This window comes from Cheilinus undulatus, linkage group 20 (genome assembly GCF_018320785.1).
Source record: "Cheilinus undulatus linkage group 20, ASM1832078v1, whole genome shotgun sequence".
Classification (NCBI taxonomy): domain Eukaryota; kingdom Metazoa; phylum Chordata; class Actinopteri; order Labriformes; family Labridae; genus Cheilinus; species Cheilinus undulatus.
This window is the reverse complement of record NC_054884.1, coordinates 38,771,321-38,783,869: the sequence shown is the minus strand read 5'-3', so window position 1 is coordinate 38,783,869 and position 12,549 is coordinate 38,771,321. Positions and strand designations below refer to the sequence as shown.

The 12,549-nt window shown below is 39.6% G+C and overlaps 1 protein-coding gene across 2 annotated transcripts in view; it reads right to left on the bottom strand.

The window, feature by feature from the left end:
* waplb (WAPL cohesin release factor b) overlaps positions 1 to 12,549 on the bottom strand; it is a 55,848-nt gene that overhangs the window by 29,735 nt on the left and 13,564 nt on the right. For both annotated transcript variants that reach the window (XM_041815526.1, XM_041815525.1), the window contains 3 exons: positions 11,502 to 12,249; positions 6,636 to 7,003; positions 5,849 to 5,973 (listed from right to left, as the gene is read on the bottom strand). In XM_041815526.1, the coding sequence (XP_041671460.1) occupies positions 5,849 to 5,973; positions 6,636 to 7,003; positions 11,502 to 12,249 (1,241 nt within the window). The remainder of the gene's footprint in view (positions 1 to 5,848; positions 5,974 to 6,635; positions 7,004 to 11,501; positions 12,250 to 12,549) is intronic.

Genomic DNA, 12,549 nt, shown 5'->3' with positions numbered 1-12,549 from the left:
CAAAAAATGTGTTAAAAAACATGCAGTGCTGCACAACTCATAAATGAGATTAAATCCCAATATGGCGTGCTGCAATTTTCAAATCACAGAAGGTGCAATATTTCTTTAACCTGAAACTTGTGACAAAATACCAGTTTAAATTTTTTTTTTGGAGCAGAGACTTTATGCATAACAGATCATGCTAGGGCTGGGCAATTAATCGCAAATAAGATTAAATCGCAATACGGCCTGCTGCAATTTTTGAATTGCAGGAGTTGCAATATTTCTTTAACTTTTAATGCCAAAATACCAGTTTAATAAATCATTTTTTTGCAGCAGCAGAGATTATATGCACATTATGCAAACATTCAAGTGTCAATTTTCTTTATAATGGTTTTCCAAAAACCCTCCTTTTTGTGTTTTATGTATGTTTTTCTTAATCAAAATGAGTGACATTAAAATGATAATGCCCTTAAACAAAGCAAATGACATCACATTTGCAATACAAGCAAAAATAGTTAGCTCATTCTATCTAAAACTGATGAAGCCTAGCATTACTTCACGAAAGTCATACCCCAGCTGCAATCAGCTGGTAGCCAGCCTCACCTCCCCCACCCCAGCCACCTCCTTTATAGCTTAAATTCTGTTGCACCCTCATATTCATATTGTTGCTACTATGGATAATTTCTTTGGAAATACATTCTTTGTTGTCAATAAAAATGGTCCTATTTATGGAATTATTTATTGCTTGAATTTGTTGAAAAATACATAAGATGAACCCAAGAATAATCGCATATTAAATCGCAATCACAATATTTGGAAAAAAAAACGCAATTAGATTATTTTTGCAAATCGTTCAGCCCTAGATCATGCAATCATTTAAGCTGCATATTTTTAGAATAGTGTATAAAAACACTATTTTCTTTATGTTTTTCTTGTTAAATATGAGAATTATATTAAAATGGACCCCCCCCCCCCCCCCATAATACAACAGTTTATATCCAATTTGCAATATGAGTCGAAATCATCACAATTAGATATTTTTTCAAATTTGTCCAGCCCTAGTTTGATGTAATATTGTGTTAGTTATAGTATAGAATGAATTATTGCTTGTTTTTTGTTGAATTAAGAAAATAATCAAATATTCAATCGCAATACTGAGTAAAAAAATTGCAATTAAATTATTTTCCAAAACCGTTCAGCCCTACTCCACAGTTTGGTAATAATGTGCAATTGCAACTATACTGCGACTGTGATATATTCCATAAGAGCCATGAGTCTATTTGCTTGGTTATCAAGAAAAATGCAGAGAAAAATGATAGTTTTGGCCTGTGTATTTCTCAACTCAAAATAAACAAATATTAAGTTGCATTTAAAAACACAAAAAAACACATAAATACAAGCTCTTTCTATAAAAAAAGAAAAAAAAAGATCATAGTATTTATAGAAAGTGTAAATGCAGTGGCATGATTCTAAACTTTAAAGTCTTTCTGCTGGCATTTTTTTTAACCTTTCAAGTACAACTTAATACAAAATAACTGCAGCTTTTTGTGCATTTATGTAATTGCACAGCCTGGCATCATGATTGCAACTGCAATTGTTTATTTGTTTATTTATTTATTTCAAGGATAGCCCCTTGAGATGCATCATCTCATTTTCAAGGGGGTCCTTACAAAACAAATACATTCATCAGTAGTACAAAATCATAATTAGAGATAAATCCAAAACACAATACAGAAACATTTAAACATTTTAATTAGATTAATCAAGCTGCGTAAACTGAAAGTATAAAAAAAACATTCATTCATTCATTCATTCAGCCACAAATACAAATGGCAGATTAATAAAGAACATAAAGTTTTTCTCCCTTTATTTGTGGGGTGATAAAAACTCTATCAGGGGTTCTTTAGAAAATAAGAGGAGCCACAGTGAAGTTATAGAGGCTCGCTGTTATGGAAGCAATAACTGTGCATCCCATAAAAACGTCCCCCGTATAAACCAGACAGCATCTTCTAAATATGGATGAGTCCGTCTGGGCCGTATCATTATGGTAACATCTAATAAAGCCCAGCGTCCTCAGCTGAATAACCAAACAGCTCTGCAGCCCCGCCAACACAAAGTTTACTGTAATTGAGGGAGAGTTTTGACAACTCCTCCATAGCCTGTTCCCTTCCAGAGGCTATTGTTTTTATAATGAGCCCAACTCTGCTCTGCCTCTACATTATGTTCACTGAAAAGAGAGTGAGTGAGCCAAAGAGTCCAGCGTTAGAGAGAAAAAGTGTTTGAGAACATGGGGGGAGATGAAGTAGAGAACATTATTCTAGGAGGTAAAATGTAAAGACAAAGCGTTCAAGAGGAAGTGATGGAGACAGAGAGGAGAGCACATTATTCAGCTGATAGTGAGGAGAGTTATTATGAGAGACGGGGCATGAAACGGGAGAATGAGACAGAGTACATTAAGTACATTATTGAGCTCCTATGGGCGATGTGTCTGCTCAGACTCTTACAGCTGGTCTGCAGCTGACAGATGCAGAGGAAATTAACTTTATATTTGGTGCTCTGGGCAGAAAGGAAACTTTTCAACAGACTTTTCTCTGCAGCAGCTGAGGCCAGAGATATACTTGCTGTTTAACCTTGGGTTCACATCTGGCTGTGTGAAGAGCACCACTGTAGATATACTCGACTGTGCAGCATGTGCATACCACTAGAGGGCACAAGACAGAGCTCAGGCTGTACAGCCACAGTAACTGAACTATAGACATGGGGATACTCGAAGAGGCTACTGTGATATTAATCATGAGATCAATGTGGAATAAACCCTCTGAAACATAAGCTGTTATCTGGCCATTTCTTACCTGAAAGTTTTGTCTTAAAAAGCTTGTAAACATAAGCCTTGTGGTGCACAATCAAGCCCTAAACATCCTTTTTTAAGGCAACCTGGGCTTTTAGAATGTGTGTGCTGCAGTAGTGTAACTGACATTTGTAAAAGTCAACTAGAGATTTTTACGTGTGCCATGAGGTAAACAGTAATGACCAAGACTTTCTTGTACAAACTTTTTCTCCCATCTCTTGGGAACCAAAAAGTGAAAAAAGAATCATTATGTGTCAAAAAGTCTTCAAATTATTCATATTCACAAAAAAGGGCTTTGCACTTCTTGGTATTTGCACTTTTTGTGCCATCATTAAAAGCAGGTCCTGTCTGCAGTGACACAGAGGGCCACATCGCAGCCTCACTATTACAAGCTATTCAGGCCGTCTCCTGCATGATCTAAAGCGGGGTACACACATAAGGATTTCCTAAATCTTAAGAGATGTTTTATCTGTTAGAGACCCCAGACATGAAGATAAAAAATCAGGCATTGAACAGTTTTGATCGTACTGTGTGTGGTGTGTTCCAATAATCTCAACACAGCACACCACACACATCATGATTCTGTCCCACCACCAATCTATAATCTTGTCCTCCAAGCAAGAAATCTCGTGTGATCACACTTGATCTAACAAAAACGAAGAAGAAACATAGCAACAACCGGAAAACACAACGAGCAACATGGAAGAGGACCACAAGAAGAGGGAATGATGGTGTTCTTGGGACTATTTTTAATGGAAAAATCCAGAACTGAAAAAACAGGAAAAGACTGTGGAGAAAATCCTGGAGACAGCGCAAACAAGGACTTTATAGTCTACTGGGTGAGCTAGAGGTGAGTTGTTGTCAAATGAAGCTAACTGCTGGTGTTATTAGCCTAGTAGCACTAAAGCCTAAATGTAACTTAGCTAAACAAACTTTATGATGCTTCAGCAGGTCAGCCATGCTTGTTTTTATTTAAGCCGCTTCCTTGTTCCATAGCCAGCTCGCTTCTTGATTGGCTACATTCCGTTCCACGTCACAATTCACAGAGTCAAAACTCGGGAGTCATCGGCTTGCCACACACACGAAGATTTTTGGTCGTAAATGTTGAACAGGTTTAATACTGCCCCGACCGTTTTTGGAGCTGATTATCAGGACAAATTCACTCTTAACACACCTCAGACCACAGGATAATCTGATAGCATAATCTTATAAGACATAAGATAATCGGGTGTTTGCCATCTTTGGTCGGGAATGGGGAAAATCGGGACAAAAACAGCCCAATTATCTTTATGTGTGTAACCTGCTTAAGTCTAATGACATGCACAATATGATAAAGCAGGGCGCAATGACAGGACAGCCTGCCATTGGTCATCGCAGAATGGTGGATAGAACTTTCCACTAGCAACAGAAAAGATCGAAAAACTGATTAAAAGTGGACAAAGAGACATTCAACATCGGAGTTACTAGTGTGGATTTATTCTTTAAAGACCCTGAAAGTCACCCAAGTTCCAGGCTTGCTAGAAAAGCCTCTGTAAGGGCAATGAAGGCGTGGATAGCATCATCAGAATGGCACAAAAAAAGTAAGTGGCTACGGCTGATGGTTCAAAAGCTATTTAACTTTTTATAACCTCTGTTTGTCGTCATATACAACATCATGGATTCAACAGAATCATCAATAATGATCAAAAACATTACATTTGGCACAACAGGCTTCATGGATCATCATGCATATGTGGAGTTAACACCACCTTTATATTGCTTCTGTAAACTCAACCAGGGAGTAGAAGACAAAGTTTGCTTTCAGGCCAAATCCTAAACCAAGTGATACATCAGATGTTAAAATATGAGGGTTTAAAGTTGGCTGAAAACAAAGAATAATCTCAACCAAGTGACTTTCTGAAACATTTTCAATTCATACCCATGATGAGTTTCTAAAGACTTTCATAACTGCTGGTCTGGAATAATTCTATTGATCTGTGGCATCTATACAGAGGCAGTGAGCTCTGAAGACGTATCAGCCTAGTCTGAGTGTAGAGGAATGACAGGCCATTAGTACAATGATAAATAAAAGAGAGAAGCCATTCAGAGATGTTCAGAGACGACTCATTCTCTCCTCTCATTCAGACATCAGTAAATGAGGGACGACTATCCTGCTGCAGATTTAATGCCGAGTCATCCTGGGTTTAGGAGGGCAGTCCTGTCTGCACAGGTACATGCTGACAAAGACTCCAGCTGATGTGGGTCAAACTTCTTTGTTCGTATGGCCAATATTTTCAGCTGATATGGGCAGATTTTTACAGCCCAAATGTTGGTCGTAAATATCAGCAGAAATTTTCATATCTGCCAATAACACAAACTTTCTAAATAATATCTGGCAATAATGATATCAGGCAGGCAACGCTGTGCATCACTAGTCACTACAATGATCCCAGCCATCACTCCAACCAGCTATCTGTTTGCCACACAAGTGAATCATCTGTTACAGGGCAAAAATCACATTCTTGACATTAAATCCCCCCTGAAACAGTCTGACGCTGTTTAAATAAGGTGAACATAATGATAAAAGTTACATGCAATGAACTACAGGCAGACTGGACATTGGACCCCACAGTTGGGCAGCGCTTGTCCTGACCTGTAGTCACACTTTCTCCTACTGGAACTTGTGCTTTGGTTGGGTAAATGTAAAACTCAAATATAAAAGATTAAGATTTAAAGTTTATTTGTAGAGCAGAGGGCCACATGGTAGCATTAGGTCAATGGTCTACTTTCCCACTGGGTGTAAGGTGGGTGTGATTTTTAGTGGGTGTTCCTCTTAAAGCTTACTTTATCCAAAAAATCTACGCTTTAAGGCTCAAAGAGGCCAGCCTGCTTACCGAACAGATCCATCAACAGTTGCAGAGGTCGTATTGCAACAACAAGAATGTAAGGGGGTGTGGTGTAGATAAAGTATTGTGAAAATAAATATAATAAACTTTGCTGTATTTTGAATACTGTGAATAAAACTTGCTGGGGTCTGACCTTCTTCTGTGCACTGAAGATTCTCCTGAAGGAGTCCGGGTTCTTCTCTGCTGGTTTGCCCTGAGGTGGCCTCCTTGGAGCCCCGGCTACAACCCTGAGGCCTTCCTCTGAGAAGTCCAGGACATCTGCAGACAGAAAATACTGTCACAGTCAACCAATCTTCGAGCAGGATGGATGAAAATCTTTCTAAAGACAAGTTACGTTTCTTTCACACACTGATAGCACATTTATTAACACCTCGCTCTTACTTCTGTTTAAAGATTTCTTGCATCATATCAAGAAAGTTGTACTCAATTAAAAAAAAAGGATAAACTTTTAAATAGATCCTGAATCTCTCTGTAAAGTGAAATGATTAGCAAGAACTGTGTTTTGTCTTCTTTGACTACTCTGTCTCTGTAATATTCTGCTGTTTGAGAGTGTCGTTGGTTCTTTATGGCCTTGTTCAGACAACATAAACACCACACTGACATTTCACACTGATTGGCTGCTGAGGATTAGCTTAGATAAGACGCTAAAGGATGCATGGTTTGTTAGTGTTGTTGGGAATCATGCTGTGTGGGAGGACGGGTTCATGCTGTATGCTGGTATGAGGAAAAAACAAAGTACAGCTCCTAGTGCTAATGGTGTGGGCGTTCTGCTCCGTGTTTACACATCAACATTACACAAGCAAATGACCTCTACTTGGCTCTAGATTCTGAAATGTTGCCTCGTTATGTTAGAAACCTTTTCACACATAAATAATAGCTTTAATATGCGCTGTAACTCAGAAGTATTATTATTTTTTTACCTGCTCGTATCCTGCTTTCCTGCCGCTCTGAGTTCTTCTTGTTCTCCTTGAATGTTGGTCTTTCCTGGATCTCCAGTCTTTCAAAAGGATCTGGCGGCTCGTCATCATCCAGCATTTCTTCTTCTATGGTGATCACCGGGGTGGCCTTGGCCATGGCGGCCTTCTTCGCCCTCCTCCTCTCTTTAGAGCTCTTACCGTCGTCATCATCGCTGTCGCTCATGTCGTCAAAGCCAAAGTATTTTATCTTGTAGTTGGATCCGCCGTCTGCATTGTCTGCATTGTTCTCCTCTTGGTGGGTGTCTGCGTCGTCAAAACCAAACAGCTCCAGTTTGCTGTCCTTCTTTGACTTGGTCTGGGTCTGCCTGAACCTAAGGGAGAACCAGCACACAGAGAGAAGCATCTAGGCTTAGTGTGGAAGTTATGGACTCTCTTTTTATCCTGCAGTCAGTGTTGGGATTTGTAGATATCAAAGTTTGCCTCTAACTGTGGGGTCAGTGACATGTTCAACAATTCAAATAGGGATGCACAACACTAGATTTCATATCTTCTGATACTGATGATAAATTTTCTTGGACAGGGTGGACTGGAAACATCCCACAGCTGCAGAAAAACTGAGTTATTAAGCAAAACCATGTTTTGGGCACTTAAGAACCCTGTGCAGCTGCACATACAGATGTTTACATACTTGATTACCTACAGTAGGGGTGAATCCTTCCACTAAAGCCAGGCATACACTGTGCGAATTTAATCAGATTCAGCCACAAATTTTGAGTCACACAACTCACTTGGAAGTCATGCCGACTTTTAGTCTGATTGGGCGTCATTTGTCATGCTTTGTACCGGGGAATACAACGGCTGACAATGATCAACCAATCACAGCTTGACCCGCTGCTCCTGACTGGTCGGATAGATTTCTGGCATGTTTGATATTTTGGTTGTACGACTACAGACACTCCCACAGTCAGAGCAAAAATGCAAGTAGATAAAAAATCTTTGGGGGATTTTTCTCCTTTGTAAACTGTCAGAGAACAATCTGAATTACCATGACAACAGTTGGAATGACTTTCTGATCCCTCCCCACCCCCGCTACAATACAGGAAATAAACGAGCAGGAGGTATTAACCGCAGACCTGCAGCTGAAATGGATGGTGATGCTGTTCGTGTGTGTGGGATAGAGAGAAAGAGGGGAGAGAGAGACAGAGAGGGTATGACTGGAAACACTTCAACCTCGGTGTGTGAAACGTTTTTAAAAAGGAGTATCTGCAGATTTCTGTCACAATCCGTCCCGACTTCACTCACACAGCATGGGCACTCAGGTCGGGCACGACCATCACACAGTATAGTGTGAGCACATAAATGGTGTGTGATGGTCATGTGTCATAAGCGATTCAGACGCACAGTATGAGTTGACATTCTGCCATGCCTGTCGTAGGGTCGGCTTGACATGCTCCAGTCTGCAAAAGCATGGACAGATGAATGTATTTTGGATGTGTCTGGCTCAATAGAGCTGTCCTTTAGGTCAATGGTTCTCAACTTTTTTGGCCCCTGACCCCCAAAATAATGGTGCTAGAGACGGGGGACCCCACTGTACATGATGGTGGTTGAACACAGCCATGCACAATCAAGAATAGTCATGTGAAGACAAGGCCGTCCATAAGGGGGATAAAGGGGGAGGTTTCTGAGACCCAGCCAAACTGAGGGCCCATGGAGGTCAGCAAAACCATGGTCCATTGTGAAGTTAAGCTGTGAAAACCATAATTTATATTTGACCTAAATGTTAAAAACATCATTAAAATGGGTTAAAAATGGCTAAAATTGGTTAATAATGGAACCCAACTGGTGGAAAAGGTGATGAAATTTGATTTTATAGAACATTACTGCATTAAAAGTGGCAGAAATTGAATAAAAGTAGCAAAAATGGGTCCAAAAAGTGGTAGAAGGGGCTTATAAAGTGGCTGAAATGGCTTATAAGTGCAAAAACTGGGTGGAAATTAGGTGGACTGGGATGAAAAATTGATATAAACTGGCAAAAATGGGTAAAAAAAAAAGTGGATGATGGAGGCAACATAAGGCAGAAAATGGCAAGAATTGATTTAGAAGTGGTAAAAACAGGCAGAAAAAAGTGATGGAAAGGGTATAATGAACAAAAATGGGTTTTAAGTGGCAAAAATATACTTAAATTGATTAAACTGGTGTTACAAAGTCATAAAAAAGGATTCAAATTTGGTCAAATTGGTGAAAAGTGGCAACAGAGTAATTTAAAAATATTCTTAGTTTTGTTAAGGCATCTTGTGACCCCCTCTCAGTGTCTCACGACCAGGGGGTCCCCACCCCAAGGTTGAGAACCACTGCTTTAGGTAGTGAAGAAATTATTCACAATCAAAGCCTAGGGGCATGCATCTCAATAGCGTTTTGATATGCGATTATTCCTTAACTTTGTTTTATCCCAAAACAAGGGCTGAACAATTCTTTGAAAGTGTTTAATTCTGATGATTTTGATTCATATTGCAAATTGTATATGAGTTATTGCATTGAGGTTTTTTTTATCATTCTCATATTTAATAAGAAAAAAAGTACAAAAACGATGAAATTTTTTTTGTGGACAATTATAAAAAATGGCACCTGAATGATTGCATGATATGTCATGCATAACATCTCTGCTGCCAAAAAAAAAGTTTTAAACTGGTATTTTGACACAAATTTCAGATCAAAATATTGCACCTTAGTGGTTTGTAAATTGCAGCAGGCCATATTGTGATTTCATCTAATTTCTGATTAATTGCCCAGCCCTAATTAGAATCATTATCAGCTGTCGTTTTCTGTCAGAGTTATTGTTGACAAAGGTTAGTCATATTTTTTTTAGTCAATCTGATATTTGATGTCAGGATTTGGAGAAGTCTGTGTGGCCCTACTGTCTGTTGTAATCTACAGAGAAAGTGGAACTTCTAACCACATTAATCTGCCATTTGCTTCTCTCTGGGTTTCCTTCTCTAATGGCGTTCTGTGGAAGTCTAACTCTGGCTTTTCTCCTCATTAGTTAGTGCATCCAGTTACACATTAACTTCCTGTCTTTTTAAAAAATAAACACAAAAGTGTCAAAAAACATGCCGGGAGCATCCCAGACCCTCAGCCTCTCTGTAGTACACAGCAGCGTGGAGCTGCTCTTGCCTTCTGGGGAGGTTTTCCATGAGTGTGTAACATCACTTCAAAGCTATAACATCAACATTATCCTGCAATATTTTGATGAGTACTTCACCAGACCATAAAGAAAAGAGTATGTCAATTTAATTAACAGCAAATGAAAGTTTAGAATACCTCATGATAGATTTGGGACAGTTTCACCAGAATATTTTCAGTGCTTATACAGTATACATTTGGGCGTACAAGTATCTGCAGTGATTTTAGTCCTTATTATTTCTTTCCTTCTTTCCTTTAAGACAGTGATACTCAACCTACTACTCAATAACTGGGTGAAAAGTGGCAAAAAATCAGGAGAAGACGTGGCTATAAAGGGCAGAAAGTTGCAAAAATGGGTGATAATTGACAAAAAAAAATAAGTTACCAGTGATAAAAATGGTCAAATACAGCAAAAAAATGGCAAAATATGGAGTGATAAGTGACTGAATTGGGCAAAAAGTGACAAAAAGAAATGTTAAAATCGGCTAAAAGCAGTTTAAATTGATTAAAAGTTGGCAAAAAAGAAAAAAAGATTAAAAATGGCAAATAAGGGCAACAGAAATATACAGACAAAAATAAAGGTTAAATACATTAACCCCTTAACGCCTGTTGTTGCATATTTGATACTTACTTTTATGATACCTCTATCAATACGCTCAATAATTTAGTCAAAAAAACTTCTGAATACAATCTGATAATTGATAAAAATTCCCTCAAGTGGATCATCAGTTATAAAAAAACACCTAATGAATGAAATGAGATACTAAAAATATATTTGTTACATTTATTGAAACTTTGATTTTTTCAAATTTCAGTAGGAAGTTAAATGAACATTTAAGTGCCAAAAAATGAATTTTCTGGCTATTATTTGTGTTTTCAGGCTTTAAGGGGTTAAAGCCTACTGTATAAGTGTGGGAAACAAACTGATTAAAGTGACTTGCAACAGATAATTTCTGAGGTCAAATTTCCCCTTTTTAAGGGTCCCTAGGGGAATAATATTTCAAATTAAGACATCAAAGAATCACATGTGCCTCAAGAGCCACACGTCAAGCAACACTGCTTTAAGAGAACTAAATTAGTTAGTGGTTCGACACTATTGCCCCATATTGCCATAGTTTGCTGGAAACTAAGGATGGGTAAGCTGCACAGGTTTAACATCAATATAGCCAATATTGCCCTTTCTGACAGTCACTGTCAGCAATATACTAAACAGAAATCCCCAGCAGATGTTTACCTGTCCTCTCATACCAATTTAAGTCTAACAGACCTGACTGAGATTCATTATTGTGAAGATGTGACCTGTTGAGCAAACTCTAATCGGTTAAAGATGAGAGAACATACTGGAATTATGGGGGTGTTACACCAAAAGAAGTCATTTTAAAAAGCCAGTCTTAAGCCTTTCATAATGGGTGCATTTCTTGTTTTTCATTACTCTAATCAGGAAAATGTAAACTGCCTAAATTGCACTGCATTGGCATGGTATGGTTGCTCATGCATGCACACAAGAGGTCAACTTGGACATGCTGTATAACTGATAAAACCCGCTGTGCTAACTCTTAGAGACTGTGTTTTTTGTAACTACACCTGTGCAATATTACCTGGCCTGAAGGGGGACTTAAACTCCAGAAGAGTTCAATCAAACAAAACAAAGATAAAAACAGTACAAAACCTCCCAGAGTGTTTTTCTACCTGGTGTTTTGTTGTTCCATCTTTTTCCGTTGCCATCCTGCCTCTCCCAGCTCCGTCGTACTTCCAGACCCCGCTCCACTGCTACCACTAGATGCCGTTGTTTCTGTGCTAAACTCCTCCACTCCTCGGTTCTGGATAGTGACATTGCACTTTGAAACCGAAGAGGGGTGCAGCACTGTGAAGTCCCTCGTCCGTCCTCTGCCCGGCCCACCTCCAATGACCGTCGTCTTATTACTGCCGTCAGACGTGGTTTTAGGAAGCTCAGGGAAAACTGTGCTAGCAAAGACACTGGAGTCCGAAGCTTTCCCAGAGCCCTGTTTGTTCGGTCTCCTGTATGTCCGACAGTTTGAGTTTCTAGTAATTGATGAGGACGAGGAGGTCTGGGAGTAATCTGACGTCTCAACTAGGAAGTCCGAGTCGCCTCCTAGGTCCTCGCTCTCACTCAGGCTCTGGAGCCGTGGGGGAGACGGGGGCTTTTCCTGTCGGGTCTGCCGTACGTCAAAGCTGCCCGAGGTGATGCCTGTTGAAGCCCAAGAGAGTGTGGGGGCGGGGTTACGAGGTTCCTGACTGGGCGATGGTGGACGGAGACCTACGATGGCATCCCACGAGTCATAGGTGGACTCTGCCTCTGAACCTGTCTTCAGGGTAATGGTCTGTGCCAGCGGCTTCCTATCACTCTCTGAAGCGTTTTGGTACCACGAGTAGCTGTGCTGGTTCTGAGACATTGAAGGACTCTGCTGGGACTTCCCTGTGGAGACAGAAACATCAGAGTCAGTTCAGTCAAATATAAGCTGGGCCCATCAAGTGTTTTTAGGTTTTCAGTATGATCTGAGCTGACTCCACGCTTCTTAAGATGATCTATCAAATATGAGAAGGAAATAGAGACAAGATAAACAATATGGATGATCATTTTAAGCAAAGTGGTCGCTCAAAAGTCACTGGCACTTCTTTGAACAGCCTCATTCACCTCAAAGACAGCATCTATGTGCATGTGTACATTGTAACATTTACAAGACCAAGCAATCTAGTGCATTATCTACTAGAGTTG